Source organism: Lepidochelys olivacea, assembly GCF_965140295.1.
Source record: "Lepidochelys olivacea isolate rLepOli2 genome assembly, chromosome: 5".
NCBI lineage: Eukaryota > Metazoa > Chordata > Testudines > Cheloniidae > Lepidochelys > Lepidochelys olivacea.
The window spans coordinates 133,210,128-133,225,664 of NC_140415.1; the positions used below are offsets into that span (position 1 = coordinate 133,210,128).

The 15,537-nt window shown below is 48.1% G+C and overlaps 1 protein-coding gene across 3 annotated transcripts in view; it reads right to left on the reverse strand.

The window, feature by feature from the left end:
* The window catches only part of ABCA1 (ATP binding cassette subfamily A member 1), a 136,631-nt gene that overhangs the window by 36,620 nt on the left and 84,474 nt on the right, over positions 1–15,537 (reverse strand). For all 3 annotated transcript variants that reach the window (XM_084628773.1, XM_084628775.1, XM_084628774.1), the window contains exons 9-16: positions 12,408–12,648; positions 11,597–11,736; positions 10,869–10,985; positions 6,217–6,405; positions 5,301–5,506; positions 5,029–5,205; positions 4,020–4,242; positions 3,015–3,236 (exon numbers count right to left, since the gene is read on the reverse strand). In XM_084628773.1, coding sequence (XP_084484899.1) covers positions 3,015–3,236; positions 4,020–4,242; positions 5,029–5,205; positions 5,301–5,506; positions 6,217–6,405; positions 10,869–10,985; positions 11,597–11,736; positions 12,408–12,648 — 1,515 coding nt within the window. The remainder of the gene's footprint in view (positions 1–3,014; positions 3,237–4,019; positions 4,243–5,028; positions 5,206–5,300; positions 5,507–6,216; positions 6,406–10,868; positions 10,986–11,596; positions 11,737–12,407; positions 12,649–15,537) is intronic.

Genomic DNA, 15,537 nt, shown 5'->3' on the forward strand with positions numbered 1-15,537 from the left:
ATGTTGTCCTTGTTTGTTTTTATTGAGTCACCCTAGGAAGAAAACCCAGGTTTAAATTACCGGGGGGCGATTGCAAACTCAAAATAGTGCTGCAACCACCCCAAAAGTAAGACCAGAACAGGCACCCTGGGTCAGACCAATGGTCCATCTAGCCCAGCATCCTGTCTTCCGACAGGGGCCACCACCAGATGCTTCGGAGGGAGTGAACAGAACAGGGCAATCATTGAGCGATCCATCCCCTGTCATCTACTCCCAGTTTCTGGCAGTCAGAGGCTAGGGACCACCTGGCATGGGGTTGTGTCCCTGACTATCTTGGCTAATAACCATTGATGGACCTATCCTCCATGAACTTATCTAATTGTTCTTTGAACCCCATTATAGTTTTAGTCTTCACAACATCCCTGCAACAAATTCCACAGGTTTACTGTGTGTTATGTGTAATAGTACTTCCTTTTGTTTGTTTTAAACTTGCTGCCTTTTAATTTCATTGTGTGATACCTGGGTTCCTGTGTTACGTGAAGGGGTGAATAACACTTCCTTATTCACTTTCTCCACACCATCACAATTTTATAGACCTCTGTCATATCCCCCCTTAGTCATCTCTTTTCCAAGCTGAAAGTCCCAGTTTTTTTAATCTTTCCCCATACAGAAGCTGGTCCATAACAATGATTTTGTTGCCCTTCTCTGTATGTTTTGCAGTTCTAATCGATCTTTTTTGTGATGGTGTGACCACAACTGCACCCAGTATTCAAGGTGTGAGCATACCATGGATTTAAATAGTGGCATTATGATATTTACTGTCTTATTACTGTCCCTTTCCTAGTGGTTCCTAACATTCTGTGCGCTTTCTAGACTGCTGCTGCACACTGAGTAGTTGTTTTCAGAGAACTATCCACAATGACTCCCAGATCTCTTTCTTGAGTGGTAACAGCTAATTTAGACCCCATCATTTTGTATGTATAGTTGGGATTATGCTTTCCAATGTACATTACTTTGCACTTATAAATATTCAATTTCATCTGCCATTTTGTTGCCCGATCACCCAGTTTAATGAGATCCCTTTATAAGTCCTTGCAGTAGCTTTGGACTTAACTATCCTGTGTAATTTTGTATCATCTGCAAATTTTGCACTTCACTGTTCACCCCTTTTTCCAGATCATTTATGAGTATGTTGAACAGCACTAGTCCCAATACAGATCCTTGGAGGAACCCGCTATTTACCTCTCTCCATTCTGAAAACTGACCATTTAGTCCTACTTTTTGTTTTCTTGTCTTTTAACCAGTTAGTGATCTGTGAGATGACCTTCCTTCTTTCCCATGACTGCTTACTTTGCATAAGAGCCTTTGGTGAGGTACCTTATCAAAGGCTTTCTGAAAGCCCAAGTACACTATATCCACTGGATCGCTGTTGTCCAGAGGTTTGTTGACCCCTCAAAGAATTCTAATGGTTTGGTAAGGGATAATTTCCCTTTACAAAAGCCATATTGACTCTTTCCTAACAAATCATGTTCATCTATGTGTCCAATAATTCTGTTCTTTACTACAGTTTCAACCAATTTGCCTGGTACTGACGTTAGGCTTACCAGCCTGTAATTGCCAGGATTGCCTCTGGACCCTTTTTAAAAAATTGGTGTCACATTAATTATCCTCCAATCATCTGGTACAGAAGCTGATTTAAGTGATAGGTCACATGCCACAGTTAGTAGTTCTGCAATTTCATATTTGAGTTCCTTCAGAACTCTTGGGTGAATCCCATCTGGTCCTGGTGACTTATTATTGTTTAATTTATCAATTTTTTCCAAAACCGCCTCCACAGATACCTCCATCTGGGAAAGTTCCTCAGATTTGTTACCTAAAAAGAAGAGCTCAGGTGTGGGACTCTCCCTCACACCCTCTGCAGTGAAGACCAATTGAAAGAATTCATTGAGCTTCTCCACAACGGTCTTATCTTCCTTGAGTGCCCCTTTAGCACCTCAATCGTCCAGTGGCCCCACTGGTTGTTTAGCAGGCTTCCTGCTCCTGATGTACTTAAACATTTTTTGGCTGTTAGTTTCTGAGTCTTTTGCTAGTTGCTCCTCCGATTCTCTTTTGGCCTGCCTACTTATCCTTTCACACTTCATTTGCTAGTTTATGCACTATTGTCCTCAGTAGGATTTGACTTCCCATTTTTAAAGGATGCTTTTTTGCCTCTAACCGATTCTTTTACTTTGCTGTTTAGCCATTGTGGCACAGGTTTAGTCCTTGTACTAGCCTGAGCAGTTCTCAAAATTGCAGTCTGCATGATGGGCACCCATCCCTATCTGCACTGGGATCACTGAAGTGTTCAGAGAGTGACAGATTTTACGGCCAGAAGTGACCATCATGATCATCTAGTCTGAGCTCCCGCATAACACGATCCGTGGAATTTCACCCAGTGCTCCTGGCCCTGAGCCCAAGGTTTGAACACTATGCTGTTATGTGGCTAGGCAGTGCCCCAATGGGAGTTCTTCATGCTGCTATGCTGAAGACAGGTTTGGTTTGTTTCCCCCTCCTCTTGCTCCCCAGATGACTAGACCGCAGTATGGAGGAAGGGAGGGAGTGTTGTATGCAGCCACCCCCCCAGCGAGTTAAGGAATGCTGTGGAGAATCTCTAAAGGGAGGCTGATCCAGTTCCTCTCAGATGGACAGGCCTCTAGGGGAGAACAGCTTAAGGGTCTGATCCTGTCACAAATGGGCAATACGACATGAACTTCAGCGGGGCAGCATCAGGCCTCACAGCATCAGATGGGGGAATCTCAGTACTCCCTGAAGAGCATGCCCAGAGATCCCTTCCCCACTCCCAGGCTCTCTGATCACTATCAAACCCAGAAGTTTTTAATTGGTGCCAGCTCTGATGGCCCTTTGCCCTGGGTACAGTGGAAAACGATGGCCTCCTGCACACCCAAGCCCCACATGCTAAAGAGCCACCGAGCGCTTTGCTGGCCATGGTATAATATTCAATACAGCTCCTCTGTGCCAAGCCCGCCGTGACTCACCGCAAACATTTTCAGGGAGAAGCTCACGTAGTCCTGCCAGGCGACGCACAGCACGTAGGGCAGGTAGAGGGTGAAATAGATGATCCCCCCACAGGCTGTTGCCAGGTTGGCCCTGGAGAACATGGTGCTGATGAGGAAGCACTGCAAGATGGTCACCACGGCAAAGACGGAGAGGAAGACAAACACGACACTGGGGTCGCTATAGGGCAGCAGGTTTCCCATCTGGGCAAGGAGGAGATACATGTGTCACAAGGCAAACAGGGCTCACTGAGACGCAATCTACAGGGCCCACTTGCAGAATCGCTATTCAGAACAGAACTGCCCTTTAACTGCTTTAGCTGCCCTGTCCTGTAAGCAGGAGGGATTGTGCCAGGGCCAGAGTGCATTTTGCCCTAGGCATGGTACTCTGCACGCTGAAGCACCTCTATTGTTTGAAATCAGTGGTTCTCATCACGTCATCTCCATATTTGCCTAGTTTTACAACAGGCTCCATGAGAAGCACTAGCAAAGGCAGCAAAAACTAAAATTCCACACGGACAGTGACGTGTTTACACTGCGCTACGTACGACACACTGAAAGGTAAGGACAACCTTTATATTCCCATTGATCCATTTTATAATGATACGGTAAAAATGAGAGAGTCAGCCCTTTGTCAGTGACAGCGCGCTGTGACACTTCTGTATGTTTATGTCTGATTCTGTAACAAGTCGTTGTTAAGTGAGGAGTAACTTGGGGTCACACAAGACAAATCCGACTCTTGAAAGGGGCACAGTCGTCTGGAGAGGTTGAGAGCCACTGTTTTAAATCACTCAGCCTCGTTTGGGAACCAAGAGCCCCTGCCCAGTGAGTCACTGCCTGATCCAAGTTCCTAGAAGATTAATTAACCCCAGATCATTCGTTACCAGGCTGACTGTCAGCAGGGCCCTGCATTAAGCTGCCCCATGGGAAATCAACACTGCTGAGGCGGGGAGAGAGAGAGAGAGAGGGAGATGGTGCCGGCCTCACCTTCAGGATCAGCACCAGAAGCCCAGCGCTCATGAGGAGGGGGATGAGGCTGCTGATGAACCAGCTGAACCAGAGGGTGCCATTGTCCAGGCCCATGATTCTCATGGTCTCCTTCAGCCGGGCTTCCTTCTCGTACACAATCCCCTTGATTATTACAGCCACCGAGTAGATCCAGGCCAGAGTCATGAAGAGGGGCATGGAACGGCCCATGACACGCAGGAAACTGGTGGCGGGAAGGAAAGAGACGGGAAAGATTGCGGCGGTTATTTACTTTAGAGAGCGTCACCAAGGGCTGCCGGGTACCCTACAGGCACGGAGGACGAGGATCACAATCGTGCCTTGAGGTCCCTGTCGGGGCCAGGGCTCCATTGTGCAAAGTGAAGCATGCACACAGGGCCAGGGCCTCACCTGGTACAAATCGGTGTAGCTCTCCAGAAGTCACTGGGGGAGGGGGCGACTCACAATGCGGTGCTGCTGCTCTGTTAGCAGGGCAATGCTTGACGACCTTTCTAGACTAGTGCCCGGCCACTTCCGGGCCAGCCTGCAGCTGCACAAGCCTGGGTGGAGGAGAGGGCCCAGGGACCAAGCACAGCTACATTTCCTGCCCCCCCACTGCTGACCCCTGCCTCTCCTGCTGAGGCCTGGCCAGACACCGAGAGGGAGTGACACAGCACTGTCCTGATAATGCACTCTCCCATCCCCACACTCTGCAGTTGGGAGGCACCATCCTCCACAGAGCTCTCCTGGGGCAGGGCCTCCTTGCGCAGCCCCCTCAGGAGCCATCATGGAGCCAGAAACCCTTTGGGTACCTGCACAGAGCAATACACCCAATCCCACATTAAGGAGCTCTGTTCATGCACCAGCAGAGGAATGCACAGGTACCACTAGACCAAATCAGTGGGGTAAAAGAAGGCCCAACCCTGCCCCTGTCAAAGCCAGTGGCCGCAGTCCCAGTGACTCAGGATCAGACATGGATCCTGCTACCTGGTCGACCTACTTCATAACTTACATATCATCCACGTAACAGGGGTAGGGCATCTGCTGTACATAGACACCAGTCTTCTTCTCCGTGCCAGTCAGCGCCCTGATGATCGCCTGCTCCACAACATCCTGCAAGTACACGAAGCCGCCCCAGACATACCGCATGTCTTCAAAGGGGTCAGCACGAGGACCAGGGTCCCAGTACCTAAGCCAAGGGAACAAAGATCACCTGTTAGAAATCCTTACCAGGCCTAGAGTCTCCCAACGCCTCTCTTGAGAAGGCAGCCGGGCAGCACTCACCCATCCTTAATCTTGTTTGTCCTTTCCACATTGTCTATGTCCATCCGTATCTTGTACTTGATGTGAGGAGGCAGCTCTACACTGTTCGGGGAGATTTCAGGGAAGACAATGCCAGCCCAGAACCTCCTCTCATCCAGGAGCTCCATGGACCTGTTTATGAGCCGCACTTCTGTGGCCACGGGCTCCAGTTTGTCCAGGTTGACACACTAAATGGAGACAGATTTGCAAGTCCATGGGCAGAGTTTATTACATAGGGTTATATGTTGGTAGCTACAGTTATAGAACACATTCAAGCCTTTGAAACAAGAGGGACCCTGAGATGCTAACACCTTCACCTAAAAGATGGGGCAAAGCTACACGGTGCTGGAACACCCAGTCATTCATTTAGAGAGGTGGAATCCAGTGAGTTCAATACAGCCTAGAGCTTTAAAACCGCTGCAGTTTCTCCTGCAGTCACTATATAATACCAGATGCAGAAAAACAAGCATCCAGGGCACTGATGAGACCAGCCATCACCAGCTGCCCATAATGTTGGGGCAGGACCGTCACTGGAAACCACATGGAACATGCAAGATAAGATTTTTTCAAAGATGATGGCCCAAAGTTAGGCTCTTCTGTCTGTATTTTGGCACCTAAGTGAGCAGCCTGAGTTTCAGAAGTGCTGAACGCCCAGCAGCTCCCAGTGAGGCTAGGATACTTACTTAGATGCCTAAAGGTGGGCCATGACACTGCAAACCCAGACACCAAACTACCACCTATAAGCGTTGAGCTTTTTACAGTATGACTCTCCTAGACCCCTTGCAGAGACCGTGGCTTGGTCTTGTACTGGAGGATATGCATGAGCAAAACCTCTCTGCTGTCAAGGGGGAGCACAGACGTTACCTAACAGCAGCAGCAAGCTTGCGTGTGGGCTCACCTCCATGAAGCGGGAGATGGTTTGGACAGCCTGGTCAGTCTCATTGAAGGCATCCATCCAGGTGTATGTGGAGCCATTCACTGGCTGAACGTCCTCTGGGGACTTTGCCAAGAACAGGGAAACATCTTGAACCGTCCAGTTTGAGCCGCTCAAGTGAGCGTCCCAGAGGCCTTCGCTCTTCAGCAGCGTCTGCAATTATGGTGTCAAGGGGAAATAATGACCGTTAGGCTCAGTTTTGGATCCCCCCCAGCAAGGCAGAGATTGTACCAAGCTACCATGACTCTTTCCCCTTGGACCTGGAAGTCCAGCTCCGGACAACGACTGAGAATGGAGAGTTTCCTGAGCACATAAATGCTCCTCAGCATGCCCTGTTGCTAATTCTGCCAAAGCCCGGGACTTCCATCAGAGAAGCCCAGGTTCCCGGCGTGCAGCATCACAGTGACTGCAGTGTGACAAAATGAAAATCCCCAGGGGACAATAACATTCAGGGGAGACACAAAATTAGTAGTATCAAATGGGGCGCCCAAGTTGCCTGATCCAGGGGCCTCGTTTGGCAGCTTGCTAGAAGACCGAAGGCTACTCCCAGTTCACAGGACAATAAACAAGTTGCAGCTACTCTTAGAGAACACAAATCCCAGCACAGATTGGCCACTCACATCATGGTCTAGCTATTTGGTAAAGGCAACATGGTCTGGTGCGTAGGCCACAGGACTGAGACTCATCAGGCCGGGATTCTAATCCCTGTTCCGCCACTGGCCTACTGTGTGACTTTGGGCAAGTCACTTCATCGTTCTGTGCCTTAGTTTCTCCCCCACACTTCGTCTGTCCTGTGCATTTAAACTGTGCAGGGCAGGGACTATCTCTCACAATGAGTGTGCACGGGTCCTACCACAGTGGCATCATGATCTTAGCCTAGGCTGAACTGTAATACAAATAGGAATCTCCAGATCTATCTAAATCCCTCTATCTGAGGAATTCACAGAGTGCTCAACAGCGTATGTCCTGCCTTGCAGGCTGAGAGGTGACTCTGGACTGCTCTCTCTACTGCAGGTGGAGGGCAGCAGAGAACCACACACTTTGGACACTCAGAGCCTGCCCATTGACACAGTAAATACGCTCCCAGCCTCTGATAACAACAACTCTCCAGCAGGTGGCAGCCTTACTCGGGTCTCTGGGAAAGTGGGAAGAGTGACAAAACATTCCCCCCCAACCAAACAAAAAAGCCATCACTGGAAAGCAGAGAAGCACAAAGAAAACAGGAGATTTTTTCAGCTAATTGGTGGTTGCTGCATGCTACTGACACCTTCCAAACAATTCTTGGCTTTGAGTGGAGACGAAGAGGTGATCGAGTGTAACTGGGAATTCAATTCCCGAGGTGCTAAGCGTAAATATCAATGCAGCAAGGCTGACCCTGCCTCCTCCGGCATGTATTTATTGTAAGTTACAGCACAGTGTTGCTCTGGGAGTAGAGGTTATACAAGGAGGAACTGCTGGCAGAACCATCTGTCTCACAGACAGAGTGGGTCACAATATTAAAGGGAAGGGACATCCCAAATATGCAGGACAAATAATAAAACACTTAATAAAAGAATCTCTGGAGGAGGGCTGTTAGAGGAAGGCTAATCCTGGGGCTAAAGGCACTGAACCGGGAGCCAGGTAACCTGGGTTCAATTCCCACCTGTGCCATAGACCCTGCTGTGATTTTGGGCAAGTCATGTAATCTCGTGACTTAGTTCCCCATCTGTAAACTGGGATTGTATGTCCTTTGTCTGTTTACACTGGAAGTAAGACTGTCTCCTATACAACTCTACCACATGTAACATTACATACCATATAAGGCTCAGTAGAAAAGAGGGAAGCATTCCCTGCAAAGGATATGGCTAAGCAGAAGAACAACAAATCTAAGGAATGGTTACGAACTATACAAATAGGAAACTGACTTTTGAGCATACTTCAGACTAAAGAAAGGTAAAGAATTTAAACCTGAATAGCTGTTTCAGACACACAGACAGTGCAAATGGGCACGAGATTAAAAAAACAACATGGCAAAGCAGGAAAAAAGGGAAGAATATGCCAAGCTAGTAAAGGAGAACACAAGAAAGAAAAATAGAAATGGAAAAGGGGTACATTCTCCTGTCCCTTCTATCTATATTTTGTCTCCTTAGCGTCCGCTCATGCAAACACTCCTTACAGCTGCCAGTGGTCTCACACTATTTGTATTCACGTTGTTCATGTTAAAAGCAAACACGCACTGTTCTCTGAGCAAGTCCTTCTGCACCCTTTAAGTCAATGGTGTGTTGTCATATATCCTCACCAGAAGTAGGCTCCAGCCCCAAATGTCAAACACGAGGTAGAAAAACATTTCTCCTTTCGGTGCCCCTTCAGCTACAAGGAGCTTGACATAAACATACAGTGACCTGCAGGGCTGGAACTCGGCATCTAACCACTCAGTAACCCTATAGCCTGCCTGTCTCACAGAAGGGATGTCATTGGGTTTAAACAAACAGCCGTCAAGGTCATTAGGCCAAAGAACTGACCTACCATGACAGTGGCCCCAGCTGGAAGGTCTTGTGTTTTGGCCTGATAAGTATGCAACTGATCCTTGTTCCATCTCTAAAGTTAACAGAATGTTGATGCATGACTTTGCCAGATACTCACAATAAAAGGCCCCATGCACACACATTGGGATAGGTGATGGGGAAGGAGTGATGCCTTGAAAACTGAGCTATAATGGAATTTGTTAAAACAAAGCAGGAGACTGGAACTCTTTGGAACCTCAGGAAGCCTCTGCTAGAATGGAGACGATTAACAACAGCTCTCTTGGTTCATGGATCTCGCTTCAAAACGCACCACTCACTTTTCCAGGGACATCTGATTGCAAACCAGTATCCAAAGGCTGGCCCTGCGGCAGGGTATGCAGCTCCCTTTATAGTCTCCGGGCCTGATTCTGATCTTACTCAGACCAGCGTAATCAAGAGAAACTCCCATCAAGCCAGCACCACCATTAGAGTGATTAGAGAGTCCTGCCCTCACATTTCCAGGCCCCGGGGACGAATGCAGCGGGGTGGGCCAGAGAATACTTTGCACTTCCGTTCAGTGTGGGAACTGGGAGACAACGCCAGGGCTCCAACAGATATAGGAAGATTACCGCAGTGCAACGACGACATTCTGATGTTTGTCTAGCTTTATTGGGGGGACAGCGGTAACAGCTGTCTCAGACTTGTTCTGAAGGGCCTGATTCATCACTGCGCCCCTCCAGTTTTACATTGGTGTAACTCCCGTGGGGAAGGTGCAGATGGTCTGACTCTGAGTCCACCTGATCAAGGGAGCTATGCCAGCATGTAAGTGCAGTAATGCAGCAGCAGACCAGGCCCCGATATTTATTTTATATGTTAGGCCTGATTTGCTTCTTGCTTACACGGGTGTAAACCAGGAGTTACGCCGCTGAAGCGAAGGGATTTATAACAAAGGTGGGAGATCATATTCAGACTCACTGCTCCTTCCGGTAAGTCAGCACGCACTGTATGTTATCAAGTGATCGGCCCCTAGGGCAACATTGGCTCTTCCACAAATTTAAGCACACCGTGCAATTCAAAATGAGCCCAATCCTGCCAGATGCCTCACTTCAGCTGAGAGGTGCTGAGCCCCCAATTCCCACTGCACTCAGTGGGATCTGAGGGTGCTTGACATCTCCCAGGATCAGTGCTTGGTTTGTGACTGCTTTCTACAAGGTATACCTTATGCTAACACCAAGACAGCAGTTGCCCTGGTACTTACAGACATTTGCTGTGATGAAGGAGAACCCAGCATAGCAAGTTAAATGTGTCAGGAACCCTGCTCTCCAGGTTATACACATGTAATAGTCAGCAGTGAAGAAGAAAGAGCGGACCCCAGGCAAGGCAGATGGAGAGCAGTGGTTAATCATGCTCTGCTTCAGTTCACGGCACTGTGTGACATGATTACAGGGCACTCATATGTCACATCCTGGACTTAAAAATCTCTTGTTCTCAACTCAGACGGGCCAGATCCTCAACTGATGTAAGCTGGTGCAACTCCAGTGAAGTCAGTGGAGCTCTGCTGACTTACACCAGGGGAGGAACTGACGCAGCTGTGTCTAGTGCGTTATTCAGTTCCCATTTCACGCACACACAGTTTCAGACAAGACTAAAACCTTCCTTCTCGAATCATGCTGTAGCATTGCACTGGCAGTAGCTACCATGCAGGAGAACTTGTCTCCAGGAATGACCCCTTAGTGCTGAGCATACCAGCTCAGGACTGAAGTGCCAGTCACATCCCCAAAATAAATACTTTAGCTCACTCCTTGTATACAAGGCTCTTGTGGCTTTGGCAAGGACAAAGTTATCCAAAAAATTTAAGGTATGTCTACACTGCAATTAACCCCCCCTGGCTGGCCCATGCCAGCTGGCTCGGGGCCAGGCTAAGGGGCTGTTTACTTGCAAGTGTAGACTCGGGTGCTCTGGGACACTCCTACCTCACAGGGTCCTAGAGCCCAAGGTCCGGCACGAGCCAGATTGTCTACACCACAAATGAACAGTCCCTTAGAATGAGCCCTTAGCCTGAGTCAGCTAGCATGGGCCAGCCGCAGGGGTTTAATTACAGTGCAGACATACCCACAGTGACAGCATACTGACCCGGATCAGATCCATTTCCTGGCTGCTTTCCATGAACGTCCAAATCTTCGGGCCTATCTCCTCCCACATCCCTCCTAGGTCCCGGAACACGCCCAGCTCCTGGAAAGTCCTGTTCACCTGCCAGCAAAGGGGAAGGATTATTCCAAAATTTCAGCATTGCAGGTCTGAGCAGCAGCAGGTCAGGTGGGCAGAGTGCAAGTCTAGGCACTGTGCTGCCCAAGTTTTATTGGTAATGTGGTAGCTACAGCAAGGAGAAAAATCACACGTTTGAAAAGAAATAGATCACAATCTAGTACATTTGTGTGCCCAGGATCTCAATGCCTTTGTAGGCCACTTTGAAGGGCTGAATTATGGCTGGCTCTTTCATGGGTGTGCATGGGGAGCAGCGTACAAAAAGCCTGCCCCTTCCACTCTCACTTTTCATGTCAGGGCCATTCAGGAAAGCACTAGGACTGCTGCTTCCCACCGCTCCCAGAAGTGAGTATCTCCCCAAAGGAGGTGGGAAGGAGACGCAGCCTGGGTATGCCCCAGCCACCCCTCCTGTCTTCCAGCCCCTTCTTCTCTGTGAGGCTTCAGCAGAGAACAATCACCTTTCTACTTGAGCTGGTTAAACCAACAGTAGGGCCAAATTAAACCATCTCCGTAAAACAAAGCTGTGAACTGCATAAATGGGTCGGGCCCCATCTCTTCTGTGCTGCTTACATGCAGGACAGGGTTCCATAGCCTACCTCAGCCATGACCCTCCTCGTGACCGGGGTGTCAGGAGTGTACAGGATCTTCCCAATAAGCAAAGGCTTCAGAGCCCTCCAAATAATTCGGGAAAGTGGACTGGATTCAAGATTCTTCAGCAGCTCATTGCAATAGGGTGCTAAACAGGGAGAGAACGTGCATGAGCTAAGCTAGAGACACGGTATCGAACAACTCAAAGGCACTTACTCATGGGCAAGCATGTCACACACGTGTGCATTTTAAAACCAGAAATATCTGAGCCAAGAGGATTGGAGTTATCACCCTGAGCTGCACAGGACCAACGGGATCTGGAGTTCTGAAAGTGACAAAGGGACATCTGCATAACATCCACCATGAAAACCAGGCACCGTGCAAAGCGTGCGTTGCTCACTGATCACAAAGTGCAGTTCAATCAAAAGAGCACATCAAAGGCCCAATTTTCAAAGGCTCAGTAGCCAGATCTGCAGCAGAGCTCAGCACCCCATGTGCACCCACAGGGCAGAGCACTTTGCAAATCTAACACATGGTAGCACACACAAGGCCTAACCCAAAGCCTAGATTAGTCAGTGGGAGTCTTCAGTGGGTTCTGTGTCAGGTCCTTACACTGCCATTATAAGAACCTCTCACATCATATGGAACGGTCTCCGCTAGCCTATCGTGCAGTATAATCATGTAAATACACACAGGCCTTGAGTCATTATCTGGCTATCCTGTCAGCCTGTGGGACAGTCAAGAGGAAGCGGAGGCCTCTCACGAGTCACACACTCGTAATGTGAACAGGCACGTTGGCCAGGACTGGGTCTCACTTACTTGTAGAATTATCATAGAAATTCGCTGCATCCTCCTCGGTGCTGTTGCCTCCAAACAGGGCTTTGTAGTTGTTGTCCTCGTACCAGTTGAGAGATTTGATTTTCAACCCTCCTCCCTCTGGATGGCCACACACGATCCGCGACACCGCCTGGTAGATCTGGGTGGAGGAACTTGTGGAGTTCACATTGGTCAGAAATATCACCTCCTGCCTCATGTCACTCCAGCTCTTCATGCTCACCAGCTGCAATGCACAGGGACAAAGGGCTTATTTATTTCACTTGCATGGAGCAGATATTTTGATATCAAAGCATCTGTCTCCACGAACACCTCATTAATTTAATAAACCATCCACGTGAAACAGACCTTGGAAAATCAATGCAGGGGACCTTGCACTCAGGAAATGTCCCATGTATGCAGTAGGGGCCTGGCTTCTGTTACGCCATCTCCTTTATTCTGCGTTTTTCAATGACTCGCAGAGAAAATCCCTAGCTCCTGCCCTCACATGAACTCCACCCTTCTCAGGGCTGCGCCCCATTCACATTCCAGCAGGACCCCCTCATTCAGGCGACAGAATGTGGGGGGGAGGGGGAGAAGTGAGCCAGAAGGAGAGGCAGGGAAATAATAAACAGTGAGTCAAACTAATCAGATGCAGCTTTGCAACATTCAGAGGCTGAGAGACAGGGCCCAGTTCTCTGCTGGTGTAAACTGGCATAGCTCCACTGATGTCAATGGGCTTGTGCCCATTTACACTGGCCCGTGAGCTCAGATATCACTTTCCTCCCACCCTCCCTTTATCAGGGGCATTCCCAGAAAATCCTTGATGGCCGTGAGGCAAGTCCAGCTGCAGCCAAACTTCGGGGTCACAACAGGGATCTTCATTGCTTCCGCAACCATAAAGCCAGCCAAACATCACAGGGCACTTCCCTTGGCATCTTCCCTAACACAAGGGGGAGGGGCATTAACACTACAGGTTGGTTAGGAAGAGTCTATCCTCCACCAGAAACAGAATCCCCGTCACTCTGACATAAGCACCCATGTCCGCTCACTTACAAATGATGTGAATAAAAACACCACAGGACTGGCCTATGACACTACAGTAACATACTGTGCTTTAAGAGAGAAGGCCAGACACCCAGAGCGTGTAAAATGGCATGTCTCCACGGATGTCCATTTATACGAGCTCACAATCTAGCCTGTAATGCTTCGGACCATTATTTTCAGAGCTGCCGCCCCATTGACTTCAACTGGAGCTGTGCACGATCAACACCTTTGGAAAATATCAGGCCACCTTAACTAGAGGTGTCGCTATATTCGCCACCTATTGTAACAACAACAAGGCACATTTGTATTGGTAACCTGAACTGCTTCCTTGTCAATGTGTAGAAGGGCATTCTGAAATCGAGCAGAAAGAAACTAAATTACACAGTACCAAGAAGTGCTGTGGTAGCAGGGTTGGTCCCAGGATATGAGAGACACAAGGTGGGCAAGGTAATATCTTTTACTGGACTCTGCTGGTCTGAGAGACAAGCTTTTGAGTTACACAGAGGAGCCTGAAGAAGAGCTCTGTGTAGCTCGAAGGCACTTCTCTTTCACCAACAGACAATGATCCAGTAAAAGATACTGCCTCACCCACCCTGTCTCTATAATAGCTAGAAGGCACTACAGTATTGCTACCAAAATGTCCCTCACCCACATCCCCAGACCTATAAACGTGCAGCTGCTCTCATGTTCTGCATTGCTAGCCAGTATGCTACCGTGGTACCTACATGGTCAGGTCAATTTGAAATCTGAACCAATGAGCTGTAGTCCATCACTTTATTTCCATGGACGGTGACACAAAATCAATCAGAGTGTAGCTGGCCTGCTGGTTCTGATGTACTATGTCTCTTGATTTTGACAGTCAAAAATGACAAAGCCCTGGAACAGAGCAAACCAAATTCACCCAGGAGGTTACACCACTGAAGTTGGTGGAGTTACACTGGGGATGAGCTTGGCCCGCTGAGTTTATTCCCAGAATTGTGGATGTTTTAAATATGTTCCAATGACTTGGCAAAAATTCAGCTGATGCTGATCAAGAGCCACTCCCATGTCACACACAAAAAGTGTTTATTTTTAGAAAAATACACACATCACATCGATATGATGGGAGACAGATGAGACAAGCAAAACCTTGGGGTTTGCTCCATATTTGCCTAATGTTAATGCCTGAGGCATATTTTAAAATTTCTCCACTATATCCCTCCCCACCAGATCTGGTGTCATTGTGCACAGCACAGCTTGGAGGAGGCAGACACCATGCGATACAGTGGAAATAACCTTAGGTATACATCAGTTATTTTAGGTTTCAAAATGACTAACTTTAATTTTGTTCTGGTTGACTCTTAAAAATAAAAATTTGACAAATATGGCCAAGATTTTCAAAAGAGACTCGTGATTTTCAGTGCCCACTCAAAGGTCTCATCTACACTACAAAATTCATCCATTCCACTAAGCTAGTTAAAGCAGTATGATTCACTTCCCCCAGCATTCCTAATGTGGACACAGGTATATCCGTATAAAGGTGCTTTATACCTGCTATTCTCATATGCAAAGGAGAATAACTATATACCAGTATAAATGTATTCACAACAGGGCTTTCACCGGTATAACTATATTGGTTAAAAAACAAAATCACCCGCCTAACTGACAGTTATACCTGTTCAACTTCCAACCTTAGGCTATGAGTTAGGCCAGGCCTAAACGACAGATTTTAGCAGTTCCACTATGTTGAGTTGAGGGTGTAATGAGGTGAGATCTGTGACGGCTAGAAGCCTCTAGTGTAGATGCAGCTATACTTGTAAGCCTGTGCTTTTCCCAGTGTAGCTTGTTTTGCTCTGGGGGGCTGGAATAAGCTCTACTGGCCAAAGCACAGCTTTGCCTGTGTGAGTCATGTCCACACTAGGAGCTCTGTGCCAACGTAGCATACTGGGCTAGCTATAGCGGTAAAGCCCAGTGTAGACCTGGCCTTCGAGAAGGGCCTGGTTTTCTAAAAGTTCTGGGCACCCATTCTCTGAAATCAGACTGCTTTGGCTTGAGCTGGACATCCCAAACCCACTAGTCACTTCTGAATATCTTGGACATACACATCCAC